The 19660-nt window shown below is 40.2% G+C and overlaps 1 protein-coding gene across 7 annotated transcripts in view; it reads right to left on the bottom strand.

The window, feature by feature from the left end:
- Positions 1-16013: 16013 nt before the first annotated feature.
- The window catches only part of LOC124412801 (protein sprint), a 69650-nt gene continuing 66003 nt past the window's right edge, over positions 16014-19660 (bottom strand). For all 7 annotated transcript variants that reach the window (XM_046892920.1, XM_046892922.1, XM_046892921.1 and 4 more), the window contains 5 exons: positions 18340-18797; positions 18133-18264; positions 17763-18005; positions 17442-17634; positions 16014-17318 (listed from right to left, as the gene is read on the bottom strand). In XM_046892920.1, the coding sequence (XP_046748876.1) occupies positions 17215-17318; positions 17442-17634; positions 17763-18005; positions 18133-18264; positions 18340-18797 (1130 nt within the window). In that variant the 3' untranslated portion in view covers positions 16014-17214. The remainder of the gene's footprint in view (positions 17319-17441; positions 17635-17762; positions 18006-18132; positions 18265-18339; positions 18798-19660) is intronic.

Below are 19660 nucleotides of genomic sequence, written 5' to 3'. Positions count from 1 at the left end.
TAGGCTATTTTTCATGTGTTTTCTGAGTTCCTGGGCGTCGAATTAGTCTAATAAGCGTCATACGGATCGATTCCCAGACAAAAGATTTTTCGACCAAAAAAAATCCAAGGCTAACCCCTTTGCATTTTTGGCGATAATTTCGACGACTTTGAGAAGTGCTGCAATTAATTCTTTAGGGTACTATTCCGACGTGATTTTGCGAGAGGAATCGATTAATCGCAGTCCCGATACGCTGCGAGCAACACCTGCAAAGTTACAGCCGAAAAACTGCAGATTTTCATCGTCATTTCTCCGCTGCTGGTCCTAGGCTATTTTTCATGTGTTTTCTGAGTTCCTGGGCGTCGAATTAGTCTAATAAGCGTCATACGGATCGATTCCCAGACAAAAGATTTTTCGGCCAAAAAAAATCCAAGGCTAACCCCTTTGCATTTTTGGCGATAATTTCGACGACTTTGAAAAGTGCTGCAATTAATTCTTTAGGGTACTATTCCGACGTGATTTTGCGAGAGGAATCGATTAATCGCAGTCCCGATACGCTGCGAGCAACACCTGCAAAGTTACAGCCGAAAAACTGCAGATTTTCATCGTCATTTCTCCGCTGCTGGTCCTAGGCTATTTTTCATGTGTTTTCTGAGTTCCTGGGCGTCGAATTAGTCTAAAAAGCGTCATACGGATCGATTCCCAGACAAAAGATTTTTCGGCCAAAAAAAATCCAAGGCTAACCCCTTTGCATTTTTGGCGAAAATTTCGACGACTTTGAAAAGTGCTGCAATTAATTCTTTAGGGTACTATTCCGACGTGATTTTGCGAGAGGAATCGATTAATCGCAGTCCCGATACGCTGCGAGCAACACCTGCAAAGTTACAGCCGAAAAACTGCAGATTTTCATCGTCATTTCTCCGCTGCTGGTCCTAGGCTATTTTTCATGTGTTTTCTGAGTTCCTGGGCGTCGAATTAGTCTAAAAAGCGTCATACGGATCGATTCCCAGACAAAAGGTTTTTCGGCCAAAAAAAATCCAAGGCTAACCCCTTTGCATTTTTGGCGAAAATTTCGACGACTTTGAAAAGTGCTGCAATTAATTCTTTAGGGTACTATTCCGACGTGATTTTGCGAGAGGAATCGATTAATCGCAGTCCCGATACGCTGCGAGCAACACCTGCAAAGTTACAGCCGAAAAACTGCAGATTTTCATCGTCATTTCTCCGCTGCTGGTCCTAGGCTATTTTTCATGTGTTTTCTGAGTTCCTGGGCGTCGAATTAGTCTAAAAAGCGTCATACGGATCGATTCCCAGACAAAAGATTTTTCGGCTAAAAAAAATCCAAGGCTAACCCCTTTGCATTTTTGGCGAAAATTTCGACGACTTTGAAAAGTGCTGCAATTAATTCTTTAGGGTACTATTCCGACGTGATTTTGCGAGAGGAATCGATTAATCGCAGTCCCGATACGCTGCGAGCAACACCTGCAAAGTTACAGCCGAAAAACTGCAGATTTTCATCGTCATTTCTCCGCTGCTGGTCCTAGGCTATTTTTCATGTGTTTTCTGAGTTCCTGGGCGTCGAATTAGTCTAATAAGCGTCATACGGATCGATTCCCAGACAAAAGATTTTTCGGCCAAAAAAAATCCAAGGCTAACCCCTTTGCATTTTTGGCGATAATTTCGACGACTTTGAAAAGTGCTGCAATTCATTCTGTAGGGTACTATTCCGACGTGATTTTGCGAGAGGAATCGATTAATCGCGGTCCCGATACGCTGCGAGCGACACCTGCAAAGTTACAGCCGAAAAACTGCAGATTTTCATCGTCATTTCTCCGCTGCTGGTCCTAGGCTATTTTTCATGTGTTTTCTGAGTTCCTGGGCGTCGAATTAGTCTAAAAAGCGTCATACGGATCGATTCCCAGACAAAAGATTTTTCGGCCAAAAAAAATCCAAGGCTAACCCCTTTGCATTTTTGGCGAAAATTTCGACGACTTTGAAAAGTGCTGCAATTAATTCTTTAGGGTACTATTCCGACGTGATTTTGCGAGAGGAATCGATTAATCGCAGTCCCGATACGCTGCGAGCAACACCTGCAAAGTTACAGCCGAAAAACTGCAGATTTTCATCGTCATTTCTCCGCTGCTGGTCCTAGGCTATTTTTCATGTGTTTTCTGAGTTCCTGGGCGTCGAATTAGTCTAAAAAGCGTCATACGGATCGATTCCCAGACAAAAGATTTTTCGGCCAAAGAAAATCCAAGGCTAACCCCTTTGCATTTTTGGCGAAAATTTCGACGACTTTGAAAAGTGCTGCAATTAATTCTTTAGGGTACTATTCCGACGTGATTTTGCGAGAGGAATCGATTAATCGCAGTCCCGATACGCTGCGAGCAACACCTGCAAAGTTACAGCCGAAAAACTGCAGATTTTCATCGTCATTTCTCCGCTGCTGGTCCTAGGCTATTTTTCATGTGTTTTCTGAGTTCCTGGGCGTCGAATTAGTCTAAAAAGCGTCATACGGATCGATTCCCAGACAAAAGGTTTTTCGGCCAAAAAAAATCCAAGGCTAACCCCTTTGCATTTTTGGCGAAAATTTCGACGACTTTGAAAAGTGCTGCAATTAATTCTTTAGGGTACTATTCCGACGTGATTTTGCGAGAGGAATCGATTAATCGCAGTCCCGATACGCTGCGAGCAACACCTGCAAAGTTACAGCCGAAAAACTGCAGATTTTCATCGTCATTTCTCCGCTGCTGGTCCTAGGCTATTTTTCATGTGTTTTCTGAGTTCCTGGGCGTCGAATTAGTCTAAAAAGCGTCATACGGATCGATTCCCAGACAAAAGATTTTTCGGCTAAAAAAAATCCAAGGCTAACCCCTTTGCATTTTTGGCGAAAATTTCGACGACTTTGAAAAGTGCTGCAATTAATTCTTTAGGGTACTATTCCGACGTGATTTTGCGAGAGGAATCGATTAATCGCAGTCCCGATACGCTGCGAGCAACACCTGCAAAGTTACAGCCGAAAAACTGCAGATTTTCATCGTCATTTCTCCGCTGCTGGTCCTAGGCTATTTTTCATGTGTTTTCTGAGTTCCTGGGCGTCGAATTAGTCTAATAAGCGTCATACGGATCGATTCCCAGACAAAAGATTTTTCGGCCAAAAAAAATCCAAGGCTAACCCCTTTGCATTTTTGGCGATAATTTCGACGACTTTGAAAAGTGCTGCAATTCATTCTGTAGGGTACTATTCCGACGTGATTTTGCGAGAGGAATCGATTAATCGCGGTCCCGATACGCTGCGAGCGACACCTGCAAAGTTACAGCCGAAAAACTGCAGATTTTCATCGTCATTTCTCCGCTGCTGGTCCTAGGCTATTTTTCATGTGTTTTCTGAGTTCCTGGGCGTCGAATTAGTCTAAAAAGCGTCATACGGATCGATTCCCAGACAAAAGATTTTTCGGCCAAAAAAAATCCAAGGCTAACCCCTTTGCATTTTTGGCGAAAATTTCGACGACTTTGAAAAGTGCTGCAATTAATTCTTTAGGGTACTATTCCGACGTGATTTTGCGAGAGGAATCGATTAATCGCAGTCCCGATACGCTGCGAGCAACACCTGCAAAGTTACAGCCGAAAAACTGCAGATTTTCATCGTCATTTCTCCGCTGCTGGTCCTAGGCTATTTTTCATGTGTTTTCTGAGTTCCTGGGCGTCGAATTAGTCTAAAAAGCGTCATACGGATCGATTCCCAGACAAAAGATTTTTCGGCCAAAAAAAATCCAAGGCTAACCCCTTTGCATTTTTGGCGAAAATTTCGACGACTTTGAAAAGTGCTGCAATTCATTCTTTAGGGTACTATTCCGACGTGATTTTGCGAGAGGAATCGATTAATCGCAGTCCCGATACGCTGCGAGCAACACCTGCAAAGTTACAGCCGAAAAACTGCAGATTTTCATCGTCATTTCTCCGCTGCTGGTCCTAGGCTATTTTTCATGTGTTTTCTGAGTTCCTGGGCGTCGAATTAGTCTAAAAAGCGTCATACGGATCGATTCCCAGACAAAAGATTTTTCGGCCAAAGAAAATCCAAGGCTAACCCCTTTGCATTTTTGGCGAAAATTTCGACGACTTTGAAAAGTGCTGCAATTAATTCTTTAGGGTACTATTCCGACGTGATTTTGCGAGAGGAATCGATTAATCGCAGTCCCGATACGCTGCGAGCAACACCTGCAAAGTTACAGCCGAAAAACTGCAGATTTTCATCGTCATTTCTCCGCTGCTGGTCCTAGGCTATTTTTCATGTGTTTTCTGAGTTCCTGGGCGTCGAATTAGTCTAAAAAGCGTCATACGGATCGATTCCCAGACAAAAGATTTTTCGGCCAAAAAAAATCCAAGGCTAACCCCTTTGCATTTTTGGCGAAAATTTCGACGACTTTGAAAAGTGCTGCAATTCATTTTGTAGGGTACTATTCCGACGTGATTTTGCGAGAGGAATCGATTAATCGCGGTCCCGATACGCTGCGAGCGACACCTGCAAAGTTACAGCCGAAAAACTGCAGATTTTCATCGTCATTTCTCCGCTGCTGGTCCTAGGCTATTTTTCATGTGTTTTCTGAGTTCCTGGGCGTCGAATTAGTCTAAAAAGCGTCATACGGATCGATTCCCAGACAAAAGATTTTTCGGCCAAAAAAAATCCAAGGCTAACCCCTTTGCATTTTTGGCGAAAATTTCGACGACTTTGAAAAGTGCTGCAATTAATTCTTTAGGGTACTATTCCGACGTGATTTTGCGAGAGGAATCGATTAATCGCAGTCCCGATACGCTGCGAGCAACACCTGCAAAGTTACAGCCGAAAAACTGCAGATTTTCATCGTCATTTCTCCGCTGCTGGTCCTAGGCTATTTTTCATGTGTTTTCTGAGTTCCTGGGCGTCGAATTAGTCTAAAAAGCGTCATACGGATCGATTCCCAGACAAAAGGTTTTTCGGCCAAAAAAAATCCAAGGCTAACCCCTTTGCATTTTTGGCGAAAATTTCGACGACTTTGAAAAGTGCTGCAATTCATTCTTTAGGGTACTATTCCGACGTGATTTTGCGAGAGGAATCGATTAATCGCAGTCCCGATACGCTGCGAGCAACACCTGCAAAGTTACAGCCGAAAAACTGCAGATTTTCATCGTCATTTCTCCGCTGCTGGTCCTAGGCTATTTTTCATGTGTTTTCTGAGTTCCTGGGCGTCGAATTAGTCTAAAAAGCGTCATACGGATCGATTCCCAGACAAAAGATTTTTCGGCAAAAAAAAATCCAAGGCTAACCCCTTTGCATTTTTGGCGAAAATTTCGACGACTTTGAAAAGTGCTGCAGTTAATTCTTTAGGGTACTATTCCGACGTGATTTTGCGAGAGGAATCGATTAATCGCAGTCCCGATACGCTGCGAGCAACACCTGCAAAGTTACAGCCGAAAAACTGCAGATTTTCATCGTCATTTCTCCGCTGCTGGTCCTAGGCTATTTTTCATGTGTTTTCTGAGTTCCTGGGCGTCGAATTAGTCTAATAAGCGTCATACGGATCGATTCCCAGACAAAAGATTTTTCGGCCAAAAAAAATCCAAGGCTAACCCCTTTGCATTTTTGGCGATAATTTCGACGACTTTGAAAAGTGCTGCAATTAATTCTTTAGGGTACTATTCCGACGTGATTTTGCGAGAGGAATCGATTAATCGCAGTCCCGATACGCTGCGAGCAACACCTGCAAAGTTACAGCCGAAAAACTGCAGATTTTCATCGTCATTTCTCCGCTGCTGGTCCTAGGCTATTTTTCATGTGTTTTCTGAGTTCCTGGGCGTCGAATTAGTCTAAAAAGCGTCATACGGATCGATTCCCAGACAAAAGATTTTTCGGCCAAAAAAAATCCAAGGCTAACCCCTTTGCATTTTTGGCGAAAATTTCGACGACTTTGAAAAGTGCTGCAATTAATTCTTTAGGGTACTATTCCGACGTGATTTTGCGAGAGGAATCGATTAATCGCAGTCCCGATACGCTGCGAGCAACACCTGCAAAGTTACAGCCGAAAAACTGCAGATTTTCATCGTCATTTCTCCGCTGCTGGTCCTAGGCTATTTTTCATGTGTTTTCTGAGTTCCTGGGCGTCGAATTAGTCTAAAAAGCGTCATACGGATCGATTCCCAGACAAAAGGTTTTTCGGCCAAAAAAAATCCAAGGCTAACCCCTTTGCATTTTTGGCGAAAATTTCGACGACTTTGAAAAGTGCTGCAATTAATTCTTTAGGGTACTATTCCGACGTGATTTTGCGAGAGGAATCGATTAATCGCAGTCCCGATACGCTGCGAGCAACACCTGCAAAGTTACAGCCGAAAAACTGCAGATTTTCATCGTCATTTCTCCGCTGCTGGTCCTAGGCTATTTTTCATGTGTTTTCTGAGTTCCTGGGCGTCGAATTAGTCTAAAAAGCGTCATACGGATCGATTCCCAGACAAAAGATTTTTCGGCTAAAAAAAATCCAAGGCTAACCCCTTTGCATTTTTGGCGAAAATTTCGACGACTTTGAAAAGTGCTGCAATTAATTCTTTAGGGTACTATTCCGACGTGATTTTGCGAGAGGAATCGATTAATCGCAGTCCCGATACGCTGCGAGCAACACCTGCAAAGTTACAGCCGAAAAACTGCAGATTTTCATCGTCATTTCTCCGCTGCTGGTCCTAGGCTATTTTTCATGTGTTTTCTGAGTTCCTGGGCGTCGAATTAGTCTAATAAGCGTCATACGGATCGATTCCCAGACAAAAGATTTTTCGGCCAAAAAAAATCCAAGGCTAACCCCTTTGCATTTTTGGCGATAATTTCGACGACTTTGAAAAGTGCTGCAATTCATTCTGTAGGGTACTATTCCGACGTGATTTTGCGAGAGGAATCGATTAATCGCGGTCCCGATACGCTGCGAGCGACACCTGCAAAGTTACAGCCGAAAAACTGCAGATTTTCATCGTCATTTCTCCGCTGCTGGTCCTAGGCTATTTTTCATGTGTTTTCTGAGTTCCTGGGCGTCGAATTAGTCTAAAAAGCGTCATACGGATCGATTCCCAGACAAAAGATTTTTCGGCCAAAGAAAATCCAAGGCTAACCCCTTTGCATTTTTGGCGAAAATTTCGACGACTTTGAAAAGTGCTGCAATTCATTTTGTAGGGTACTATTCCGACGTGATTTTGCGAGAGGAATCGATTAATCGCGGTCCCGATACGCTGCGAGCGACACCTGCAAAGTTACAGCCGAAAAACTGCAGATTTTCATCGTCATTTCTCCGCTGCTGGTCCTAGGCTATTTTTCATGTGTTTTCTGAGTTCCTGGGCGTCGAATTAGTCTAAAAAGCGTCATACGGATCGATTCCCAGACAAAAGATTTTTCGGCCAAAAAAAATCCAAGGCTAACCCCTTTGCATTTTTGGCGAAAATTTCGACGACTTTGAAAAGTGCTGCAATTAATTCTTTAGGGTACTATTCCGACGTGATTTTGCGAGAGGAATCGATTAATCGCAGTCCCGATACGCTGCGAGCAACACCTGCAAAGTTACAGCCGAAAAACTGCAGATTTTCATCGTCATTTCTCCGCTGCTGGTCCTAGGCTATTTTTCATGTGTTTTCTGAGTTCCTGGGCGTCGAATTAGTCTAAAAAGCGTCATACGGATCGATTCCCAGACAAAAGGTTTTTCGGCCAAAAAAAATCCAAGGCTAACCCCTTTGCATTTTTGGCGAAAATTTCGACGACTTTGAAAAGTGCTGCAATTCATTCTTTAGGGTACTATTCCGACGTGATTTTGCGAGAGGAATCGATTAATCGCAGTCCCGATACGCTGCGAGCAACACCTGCAAAGTTACAGCCGAAAAACTGCAGATTTTCATCGTCATTTCTCCGCTGCTGGTCCTAGGCTATTTTTCATGTGTTTTCTGAGTTCCTGGGCGTCGAATTAGTCTAAAAAGCGTCATACGGATCGATTCCCAGACAAAAGATTTTTCGGCAAAAAAAAATCCAAGGCTAACCCCTTTGCATTTTTGGCGAAAATTTCGACGACTTTGAAAAGTGCTGCAGTTAATTCTTTAGGGTACTATTCCGACGTGATTTTGCGAGAGGAATCGATTAATCGCAGTCCCGATACGCTGCGAGCAACACCTGCAAAGTTACAGCCGAAAAACTGCAGATTTTCATCGTCATTTCTCCGCTGCTGGTCCTAGGCTATTTTTCATGTGTTTTCTGAGTTCCTGGGCGTCGAATTAGTCTAATAAGCGTCATACGGATCGATTCCCAGACAAAAGATTTTTCGGCCAAAAAAAATCCAAGGCTAACCCCTTTGCATTTTTGGCGATAATTTCGACGACTTTGAAAAGTGCTGCAATTAATTCTTTAGGGTACTATTCCGACGTGATTTTGCGAGAGGAATCGATTAATCGCAGTCCCGATACGCTGCGAGCAACACCTGCAAAGTTACAGCCGAAAAACTGCAGATTTTCATCGTCATTTCTCCGCTGCTGGTCCTAGGCTATTTTTCATGTGTTTTCTGAGTTCCTGGGCGTCGAATTAGTCTAAAAAGCGTCATACGGATCGATTCCCAGACAAAAGATTTTTCGGCCAAAAAAAATCCAAGGCTAACCCCTTTGCATTTTTGGCGAAAATTTCGACGACTTTGAAAAGTGCTGCAATTAATTCTTTAGGGTACTATTCCGACGTGATTTTGCGAGAGGAATCGATTAATCGCGGTCCCGATACGCTGCGAGCAACACCTGCAAAGTTACAGCCGAAAAACTGCAGATTTTCATCGTCATTTCTCCGCTGCTGGTCCTAGGCTATTTTTCATGTGTTTTCTGAGTTCCTGGGCGTCGAATTAGTCTAAAAAGCGTCATACGGATCGATTCCCAGACAAAAGATTTTTCGGCCAAAAAAAATCCAAGGCTAACCCCTTTGCATTTTTGGCGAAAATTTCGACGACTTTGAAAAGTGCTGCAAATAATTCTTTAGGGTACTATTCCGACGTGATTTTGCGAGAGGAATCGATTAATCGCAGTCCCGATACGCTGCGAGCAACACCTGCAAAGTTACAGCCGAAAAACTGCAGATTTTCATCGTCATTTCTCCGCTGGTGGTCCTAGGCTATTTTTCATGTGTTTTCTGAGTTCCTGGGCGTCGAATTAGTCTAAAAAGCGTCATACGGATCGATTCCCAGACAAAAGATTTTTCGGCCAAAAAAAATCCAAGGCTAACCCCTTTGCATTTTTGGCGAAAATTTCGACGACTTTGAAAAGTGCTGCAATTAATTCTTTAGGGTACTATTCCGACGTGATTTTGCGAGAGGAATCGATTAATCGCCGTCCCGATACGCTGCGAGCAACACCTGCAAAGTTACAGCCGAAAAACTGCAGATTTTCATCGTCATTTCTCCGCTGCTGGTCCTAGGCTATTTTTCATGTGTTTTCTGAGTTCCTGGGCGTCGAATTAGTCTAAAAAGCGTCATACCGATCGATTCCCAGACAAAAGATTTTTCGGCCAAAAAAAATCCAAGGCTAACCCCTTTGCATTTTTGGCGAAAATTTCGACGACTTTGAAAAGTGCTGCAAATAATTCTTTAGGGTACTATTCCGACGTGATTTTGCGAGAGGAATCGATTAATCGCAGTCCCGATACGCTGCGAGCAACACCTGCAAAGTTACAGCCGAAAAACTGCAGATTTTCATCGTCATTTCTCCGCTGCTGGTCCTAGGCTATTTTTCATGTGTTTTCTGAGTTCCTGGGCGTCGAATTAGTCTAAAAAGCGTCATACGGATCGATTCCCAGACAAAAGATTTTTCGGCCAAAAAAAATCCAAGGCTAACCCCTTTGCATTTTTGGCGAAAATTTCGACGACTTTGAAAAGCGCTGCAATTAATTCTTTAGGGTACTATTCCGACGTGATTTTGCGAGAGGAATCGATTAATCGCCGTCCCGATACGCTGCGAGCAACACCTGCAAAGTTACAGCCGAAAAACTGCAGATTTTCATCGTCATTTCTCCGCTGCTGGTCCTAGGCTATTTTTCATGTGTTTTCTGAGTTCCTGGGCGTCGAATTAGTCTAAAAAGCGTCATACGGATCGATTCCCAGACAAAAGATTTTTCGGCCAAAAAAAATCCAAGGCTAACCCCTTTGCATTTTTGGCGAAAATTTCGACGACTTTGAAAAGTGCTGCAATTAATTCTTTAGGGTACTATTCCGACGTGATTTTGCGAGAGGAATCGATTAATCGCAGTCCCGATACGCTGCGAGCAACACCTGCAAAGTTACAGCCGAAAAACTGCAGATTTTCATCGTCATTTCTCCGCTGCTGGTCCTAGGCTATTTTTCATGTGTTTTCTGAGTTCCTGGGCGTCGAATTAGTCTAAAAAGCGTCATAAGGATCGATTCCCAGACAAAAGATTTTTCGGCCAAAAAAAATCCAAGGCTAACCCCTTTGCATTTTTGGCGAAAATTTGGACGACTTTGAAAAGTGCTGCAATTAATTCTTTAGGGTACTATTCCGACGTGATTTTGCGAGAGGAATCGATTAATCGCGGTCCCGATACGCTGCGAGCAACACCTGCAAAGTTACAGCCGAAAAACTGCACATTTTCATCGTCATTTCTCCGCTGCTGGTCCTAGGCTATTTTTCATGTGTTTTCTGAGTTCCTGGGCGTCGAATTAGTCTAAAAAGCGTCATACGGATCGATTCCCAGACAAAAGATTTTTCGGCCAAAAAAAATCCAAGGCTAACCCCTTTGCATTTTTGGCGAAAATTTGGACGACTTTGAAAAGTGCTGCAATTAATTCTTTAGGGTACTATTCCGACGTGATTTTGCGAGAGGAATCGATTAATCGCGGTCCCGATACGCTGCGAGCAACACCTGCAAAGTTACAGCCGAAAAACTGCAGATTTTCATCGTCATTTCTCCGCTGCTGGTCCTAGGCTATGTTTCATGTGTTTTCTGAGTTCCTGGGCGTCGAATTAGTCTAAAAAGCGTCATACGGATCGATTCCCAGACAAAAGATTTTTTGGCCAAAAAAAATCCAAGGCTAACCCCTTTGCATTTTTGGCGAAAATTTCGACGACTTTGAAAAGTGCTGCAAATAATTCTTTAGGGTACTATTCCGACGTGATTTTGCGAGAGGAATCGATTAATCGCAGTCCCGATACGCTGCGAGCAACACCTGCAAAGTTACAGCCGAAAAACTGCAGATTTTCATCGTCATTTCTCCGCTGCTGGTCCTAGGCTATTTTTTATGTGTTTTCTGAGTTCCTGGGCGTCGAATTAGTCTAAAAAGCGTCATACGGATCGATTCCCAGACAAAAGATTTTTCGGCCAAAAAAAATCCAAGGCTAACCCCTTTGCATTTTTGGCGAAAATTTCGACGACTTTGAAAAGTGCTGCAAATAATTCTTTAGGGCACTATTCCGACGTAATTTTGCAAGAGAAATCGATTAAGCGCAGTCCCAATACGCTGCGAGCAACGGCTCAAAAGTTACAGCCAAATAACTGCGGATTTTCATCCTCATTTCTCTGCTGTTGCTCCTACGCTTTTGTTGATGTGTTTTTTGAGCTCCTGGGGTTTTAATCAGCCGAGAAACGGCCATACAAATCAATTCGGAGACGAGAAATTTTCAGCCCTAAAAATCGCAAAAAAAGTAACGCTAACCCCTTCGGATTTTTGGCGAAAATTCCGACGACTTTGAAAAGTGTTGCAATTAATTCTTTAGGGCACTATTCCGACTTGATTTCGCAAGAGAAATTGATTAAGCGCAGTCCTAATACGCTGCGAGCAACGGCTCAAAAGTTACAGCCAAATAACTGCGGATCTTCATCGTCATTTCTCTGCTGTTGCCCCTACGCTTTTTTCCATGTGTTTTTCGAGTTCCTGGGGTTCCAATTAGCCAAGAAACGGTCATACAAATCAATTCGGAGACGAAAATTTTCTAGCTCTAAAAATCGCGAAAAAAGTAAGGCTAACCCCTTCGGATTTTTGGCGAAAATTTCAACGACTCCGAAAAGTTCTGCAAATAATTCTTGAGGGCCTTATTCCGACGTAATTTTGCACGAGGAATCGATTCAGCGCAGTCTCAATACGCTGCGAGCAACCGCTCAAGAGTTACAGCCAAAAAACTGCAGAATTTCATCGTCATTTCTCTGCTGTTGCTCCTACGCTATTTTTGATGTGTTTTTTGAGTTCCTGGGGTTTCAATTAGCCAAGAAACGGTCATACAAATCAATTCGGAGACGAGAAATTTTCAGCTCCAAAAATCGCAAAAAAGTAAGGCTAACCCCTTTGGATTTTTGGCGAAAATTTCGACGACTTGGAAAAGTGCTGCAATTAATTCTTTAGGGCACTATTTCGACGTAATTTTGCAAGAGAAATCGATTAAGCGCAGTCCCAATACGCTGCGAGCAACGGCTCAAAAGTTACAGCCGAAAAACTGCTGATTTCCATCGTCATTTCTCTGCTGTTGCTCCTACGCTTTTGTTGATGTGTTTTTTGAGCTCCTGGGGTTCCAATTAGCCGAGAAACGGATATACAAATCAATTCGGAGACGAGAAATTTTCAGCTTCAAAAATCGCAAAAAAAGTAACGTTAACCCCTTCGGATTTTTGGCGAAAATTCCGACGACTTTGAAAAGTGTTGCAATTAATTCTTTAGGGCACTATTCTGACGTAATTTTGCAAGAGAAATCGATTAAGCGCAGTCCCAATACGCTGCGAGCAACGGCTTCAAAGTTACAGCCGAAAAACTGCAGATTTTTATCGTCATTTCTCTGCTGTTGCTTTCACGCTTTTTTTTATGTGTTTTTCGAGTTTCTGGGGTTCCAATTAGCTTAGAAACGGTCATACAAATTAATTCGGAGACGAGAAATTTTCAGCTCCAAAAATCGCAAAAAAAGTAAGGCTAACCCCTTTGGATTTTCGGCAAAAATTTTGACGACTTTGAAAAGTGCTGCAATTAATTCTTCAGGGCACTAATCCGACATCAATTTGCAAAAGAAATCGATTAAGCGCAGTCCCAATACGCTGCGAGCAACGGCTCAAAAGTTACAGCCAAAAAACTGCAGATTTTCATCGTCATTTCTCTGCTGTTTCTCTTCTCCTTTTTTTGATGCGTTTTTTGAGTTCCTGGGGTTCCAATTAGCCTAGAAACGTTCATACAAATCAATTCGGAGACGAAAAATCTTCAGCTCCAAAAATTGCGAAAAAAGTAAGGCTAACCCCTTTGGATTTTTGGCAAAAATTTCGACGACTTCGAAAAGTGCTGCAATTAATTCTTGAGTGCACTATTCCGACGTAATTTTGCGCGAGAAATCGATTGAGCGCAGTCGGAATGCGCTGCGAGCAATGGATTAAAAGTTACAGCCTAAAAACCGAAGATTTTCACCGTCCCTTCTCTTCTTCTGGACCTCTGTTTCTCTCGATGTGTTTTTTGCGTTCCTGGGGGTGCAAGCAGTGTTGAAAGGGCCATACTTCTCAATTTCCAGACCACAGATTATTCACCTCAAAAAAAGTAAGTCCAACTTTACCGGATATTTGGTGGAAATATCAACGACTACGAAAACGCTGCAAGCAATTCTTTCATACATTAGTTTGACACGATTTCGCGAGAGAAACCTATCGGGTGCAGTCAGAATAAGTGTTTCCGAGCAACAGATCAGAAGTTATGCTCGAAAACATGAATATGCACTCATAGCTTTCCACAAGATGGGGCCGATAAATAACCAATTCATGGATACAAAGTTTTAGCCTAGTTCATCCAAACGCCCTAATTCTATAAGTACAAGTGTCCGAGTATCAGACTATTGTCCTTCAGGGAGTAGTCTGTTAACTTGTACGTTAGTTAATGCTTCTGGTAGGGGTTCAGTTCAGGGGAACAGACAATTCAATCGTCCCGATATTTTCAATGTATCACTAATGGCATCTAAGAGTGTACAAAAAAAATCTGTTTCTCTTCGAAAATTTCAGTTATAGTTTCGTAGCATTGAAGTGAGCGTCAGAAAAAAGGCAGATGGCTAGATCCAGTGATTTCCCCACTTGAGGATATCTGAGACGAAAAAATCAAAAATATTTTTGTTCTGTAAGCTTGTCGTTCTGGTTGGAACTAGGATTCAACAATTTTGTTCAAAAATAACAAAATGGTGCACTTTGAAACAAAAAGTGACTTTTTTTAGTGGAAGTCGCACTGTATAATGGAAAGTTAGGGACGGATGAAAAGATCCCAGTTTCTGCAAGAGCTATTGATGAGTAGAATAACATCCCCAAATGTCAGCCTAATCAGTGGGATAGAAAATTTTGGACCAACCGGGCCGACCGTAAAAAGGGTGTTTCGAGAAAAACGCTTTTAACGTTTCAAGAACAGATTTAAAAAAAAAACGATACTTACACTTTAATCGTCTATGCTTGGGGCGCATAACGTGCCTTCAATTTCTTCGTAGGCATAATTCTCCGCAACTTCTTCTGTCCTACAGCTCATTCTGGCTACTTTAGAAGCCCTTGTCGTGTCATTTTCCAATTTAAGATCCGGGAGTTGTACAACTGTGAGACACTCTCAAATATACATTATAACTTCATTAACATCTCAAATTTCGGTCTAAAATTTTTACAATGTACTCTCCATATATTTTACCTTCGAAATAAGTAATAAGAAAAAAAACGATTTTTCCAATCCAAGTTACCAGAATACTACCTTTACTGCGTTGCGAAATAGCATTGGAGTAAAAGACACAAAGAAATGGAAAAAATTATTGATTGTATTGGAACTGTCATTAGGTTTTGAGGAAAAACGCAGCTCTGCAGGCTACTATACGTATGATATTGCATTTTTACAATTCTATGTAACCTGAAAAGAAGTAAATAAGGAAATAAAATCTTCCGTATTCCGTTAGTGTTATCTCAGCTGTTGGTCCTACGGCGCTCCAAAAGCCGTGTTTGCAACGTTCGGGGTACACTTAGTCCTTAAAAAGTAGTCAGAATAGATTCTCTGAGGAGAAGTTTTTCGCTACAATAAAAAGTAGATTGACCCCTTTTAATTTCTTCAATCCATTTTTGGCGGATTTGAAAATGTCGAAGTCGATTTATTCAGATCCCATATCGATGTAAATTCACCAGAGGAATTCATTACGCGCGTTTCGACTCGTTGTGAACAACGGATCGTACGCTGTCCACAATTAACTTTTGTGGTACAAGTAGCTAGATATCAGTATAATAAACTTACGGCTCAAAAAACAGTGAAGAAAAATAAAACTTCCAACACTTACCTGCACGTTGCTTGGACGTCAAAAATTTTCAGTCAACGCTTCAAGATTCGAATTATAGAAAAGTGTTTATTGAGCGTACATGTACATGTTACAATAATAAGAGGTATAATTTTGATGGATTAAAGTTTCGTAAATATACCATTCGAAATAGGTTCAAACTTCTCATTCATTTTGACTGACTAGCATATTAGAAGCATAAGTGTGTATATAAAATTAAGAATAACCGTTAATCAACAAAGCACATACAGGGTACTGACACTAAAAATAGAAATAACAAAATGTTTTTTAATAAATAGTTTCAGTAAATATACAAGAAAATAAAATTAACAAATCAGTTTGCATGATAACCGTAAGGTAAACCTGAAAAATATCTGCTGTGCCTACAATTTATTGATACATATTTCGAAATTTGCAACTGCCATAAAATAAAGCATTTTCGTGAGAATTGAGTGATCGGTTGTATGCCCGTCCTAAGAAGTAGTATACTAAATTTTATTTCAGTTTAGATCAAATTAATAACTTGGTTCATTTCTGAAGAAGGTACGAACACTGACCACAACTTTTGTGTTGGCTAAAATGCTGCCTGCAAATTATTCGAAATTCAATAAATTTAGTTATGCGTTGTTTGATGAGGAACGATGGCAACAATATCAAACTAATTATTTCTTAATTTTAAGCCAGCCTTAGTTGAATCCGAATTAAATTTACCACTAAGTAATTATGTATAATAATTGTTACGAGAAAAATGTATACAACGTTAAATAAATATTGTTCTGCATAAAATATCGCTCGCTTACCAGCTAACTAGCTCAGTTTCATAAAAAGTACTTAAAATAGATTCTATCCTAAATTTTCGTATTCTAATCTAGATTTTGTCTTACGAAATTTGCTACAAATCTGCCCGGTTATAGAAAATGTATATATTGATATCTCCAGAACAAGCTCTGAAATAAAAGCTCGGATACTCTAGACGTTTTAATCTTGTAGGGATGAGCCAGGTGGTGTACGAAGATCTGAACTTAATAATTCTATCACTAGAGACAAGTATGATCCTCAGAAAATATAGATGAACATTCTGCGACTCTTGAACCGTATTTATTACAAGTTAGATTGTAATCAGACCTTCATCTTACTGTGAGTTTAAGAAATAGTAACAGAAACGGTGGAAGGAATGTTTCACGACTTTCGAAGAATTTTGCTTTCTCATTTCTTATGAGCTGAATTTTATTTTAAAGCTTGTCCAAGGATATTGATAAAGCTAATTATGAATGTAATTATTGTAGATGTGTAACTAATCTCGAATACTGAGTGACATCACTTGACAATGTTGTTTAGATTGATTAAATGAGTTAGATCACATGAAGTTTTAAATAATTCATTTACTCTGGCAGTGACGAACAGAAGATCTATCATTGAAGGGAAGCCGACCACTGTTATATATGCTACAGACTAATGCTTCAATATTATAATAGATCAAAATTAGTTGTATATTTTTCGGTTAAATATTTTGAAATAAATAGCTCAAAAAGTGGATGGTCAGAACATCGGTTCTATATTTTAAGTTCAGCTGTCATTCATAATGATAGATATGATTTCTAGTTCAAAGTATTCGATCTCTGCTGGATTGAATAATATGCATAACATGCAACTGGTAGCATTATGACGAGTATCGTTACTGGTTCAATTAATGTTAACGTAATTTTTTTTATCTCTAATCAATTGGGGAAAAAAGATCAATCTCAATAAAACTTTCAGCTGTTTATTACGATTAGTAGTATTGTCGATCCAGAAATACGTTCTGTGTTACTATTTACGTGTTTCACAAAGACTTACCATTGTCAAATATTTGTAAAATATTTGTGAACCGATTAAAATAATGTGATATACTCAGATAATTCCCGATTGCATAAATGAAATTTCGGCATTGACTTATATTATCACTTATGAACTCGTTTTTGGCCAGGCAATCTTGGCATCGATTCGCTTGTAGGCAAATACACAGTGAGATAACTCTTGGGGGCATTCATGATCACCGAGTAGCGTTTCTACAAAGTGAAAAATATAAAGTTAAATTACTGAACATACATAAAGTCCGTGAAGTCTTGAAAAAAAGCACTATAATTTGTATCTATTGGAAATTGAAAGGACCTATGATTCTATAAACTCACCCTCTCCTTGGACTAATTTGAAGAGACCATAATCTTGTGGATTTGTGCAACGAATCTTGTGTGCAAGAATACGGCATATTTCCCGAGTGTTGTTGTTCGGGCGAACGGGCAAAGTTCTAGTGTTTAACGAACCATGTAATTCATCTGGGACCAGTATTCTTAGTACAGAAGAGCAGTCTGGGGTTCCAGAGCCCTAAAATGTCAATTGCATGAAGAATTGACATGGATATGAAAATAACATAAGTGAACGATGGAGATAAAATTTTATTTTATATTCTCATTCCACTACTATCAACATTTTGCAGGCACTGATATACTAACATTTAATGTAGACATTGTTCCTTGGCTTGATTTGAAAGTTTTCAACACATGAACAGCGCTAGACAGTGTTGTCAGGTAATAACCACCCTCTCCAGTCAGCAATGACGGATGCAGTAAGCCCCACATGTATTCGGCTTCAACTTCAGCCCCAACGACTCGTCCGCGTACCAATACCCAGACCAAAAGCGGCAGCAGATCGTCAGCTCCCAACGTAATATGACGGCCTGAGTTTGATTGTTTTACCTGTAAATGAAACATGATACATTTTAAATGAGATTTCAAGGTTTACTGAGAATCGTGATCGAACCAATATATGTCTGCGACTATTGGAACTCTTATGAGAGTTTTTAAGGGTAAAATTGATTCTTACAGAATTAAATATTGCCGATATAGCTGCCAGTAGATTTTCTAGTTTATCCAAGGGAGAATCTGCCTTTTGCAAACGGTCGATGTACTTCAGGATGATCTCTAGGCTTGTTTCACTTGGTGGAATGATTTTTGGCTAAAACAAATAAAGAATTTTGGGTAATTTCTCGGCTCATTTTAACATTTTTGTACTTAGTGTCTTTTTAATTACCCGAACTCCTAGTTCTTGAATATGTTTTCCATAAGCGTACTGAATACTGTCTGCCAATGTGTGTAAGGAACCTGTCGCCGCGTAATGGTCCACGAAGAGTTGATAGACGTGTTCTCTGAGAGGTCTAACGACAAGACCCATCATGACTCCTTCCAATATAGCATCGAGGTTCAGAAATTCATTTGGCTTTAGTTTCAGTCTTTCCTTCTCCACCTCCTTTTCAAATTCTCGTTCTCCATGTTTTACCAAGTAGTTTTTCATACCAGACATGAATTGTCGCATGTTTCTCATGACAACATGCGGACTGGCCTCCTTTCCCTCTTTCGTGCATTGAATGAAATTATCAATGTTTTGTGAAAATGTTGTTGTTTTATCTACGGCAAGCTGCAATGCGTAACAACGTATTGTTGATCCTGTTCCTGTGTCTCGATTTCTTAAAGCTTGAAGTCTTGGAGGTGCTGAAATTAAAGGTGGAATGAAAAAAAATTAATAACTCAATTGTTAGCGATAAAACCATATGACATAAAAAAAATGACTTTAAGTAATTATTCATGATCTTACTTTTGAACGATATTTTACAAAGGGACCATATTTTTTCACATGCAACACGAAACCATTCTCTAATCACACGAAGTGCATAGCGAACTTTCATTCCGAATTTAATTTTTATTTTTGGCGAGCGTATTGAACAATTAATTATTGTCGTCATGGTATTTTTTTGTAGACTTTGGTTTAAAAATAATAATTCACTGTTCACGCTTTTTAAATGCACCGAATTTTTGCTTCACATAAATTAAACAATTTATTATCATACGATTTTCAAGTGAAACAACTTTAGCCAAATCAGCTCCAACAGTTTATGTGTAATAAAATATATTTAAAGCTCATTTCAATACTGAGTCATGAAATAATGAAGATATTAGTTCAATTAAATAATTTAACCACGAATTTAGTCGTTGTAGACAAATTTCAATTAGTTTAAATACCGAATATCAATTCGAAATTTTGTAGAAATTCTAAAGATATATAATAAAGTTGTAAATGTCATCGGTACTTGTATTTGGCAGAATAAATCACGATTACGAAAATTTATAGAGACAATGATTCAATAATTATAATATTTCTTGTATAAATAATTTTTTTCTACACGTTGATTTTACGTGTACGATATATAATTCACTTCTAGAAAATTCAAAAGCGTCTTGTAGGCATCGGCGTTGTATTAAGTTATTCGAAAGTAATTGTTTAATTCGACAACATTCAATGTTTTTTATTCAACTTGTTTGTTTATACACCATTTACGTAGCGTCATATTAATTAT

The sequence above is a fragment of the Diprion similis genome, chromosome 12 (genome assembly GCF_021155765.1).
Source record: "Diprion similis isolate iyDipSimi1 chromosome 12, iyDipSimi1.1, whole genome shotgun sequence".
Taxonomy (NCBI): Eukaryota; Metazoa; Arthropoda; class Insecta; order Hymenoptera; family Diprionidae; genus Diprion; species Diprion similis.
The sequence above is the reverse complement of the archived record's forward strand: the minus strand, read 5'-3'. Positions and strand labels throughout refer to the sequence as shown.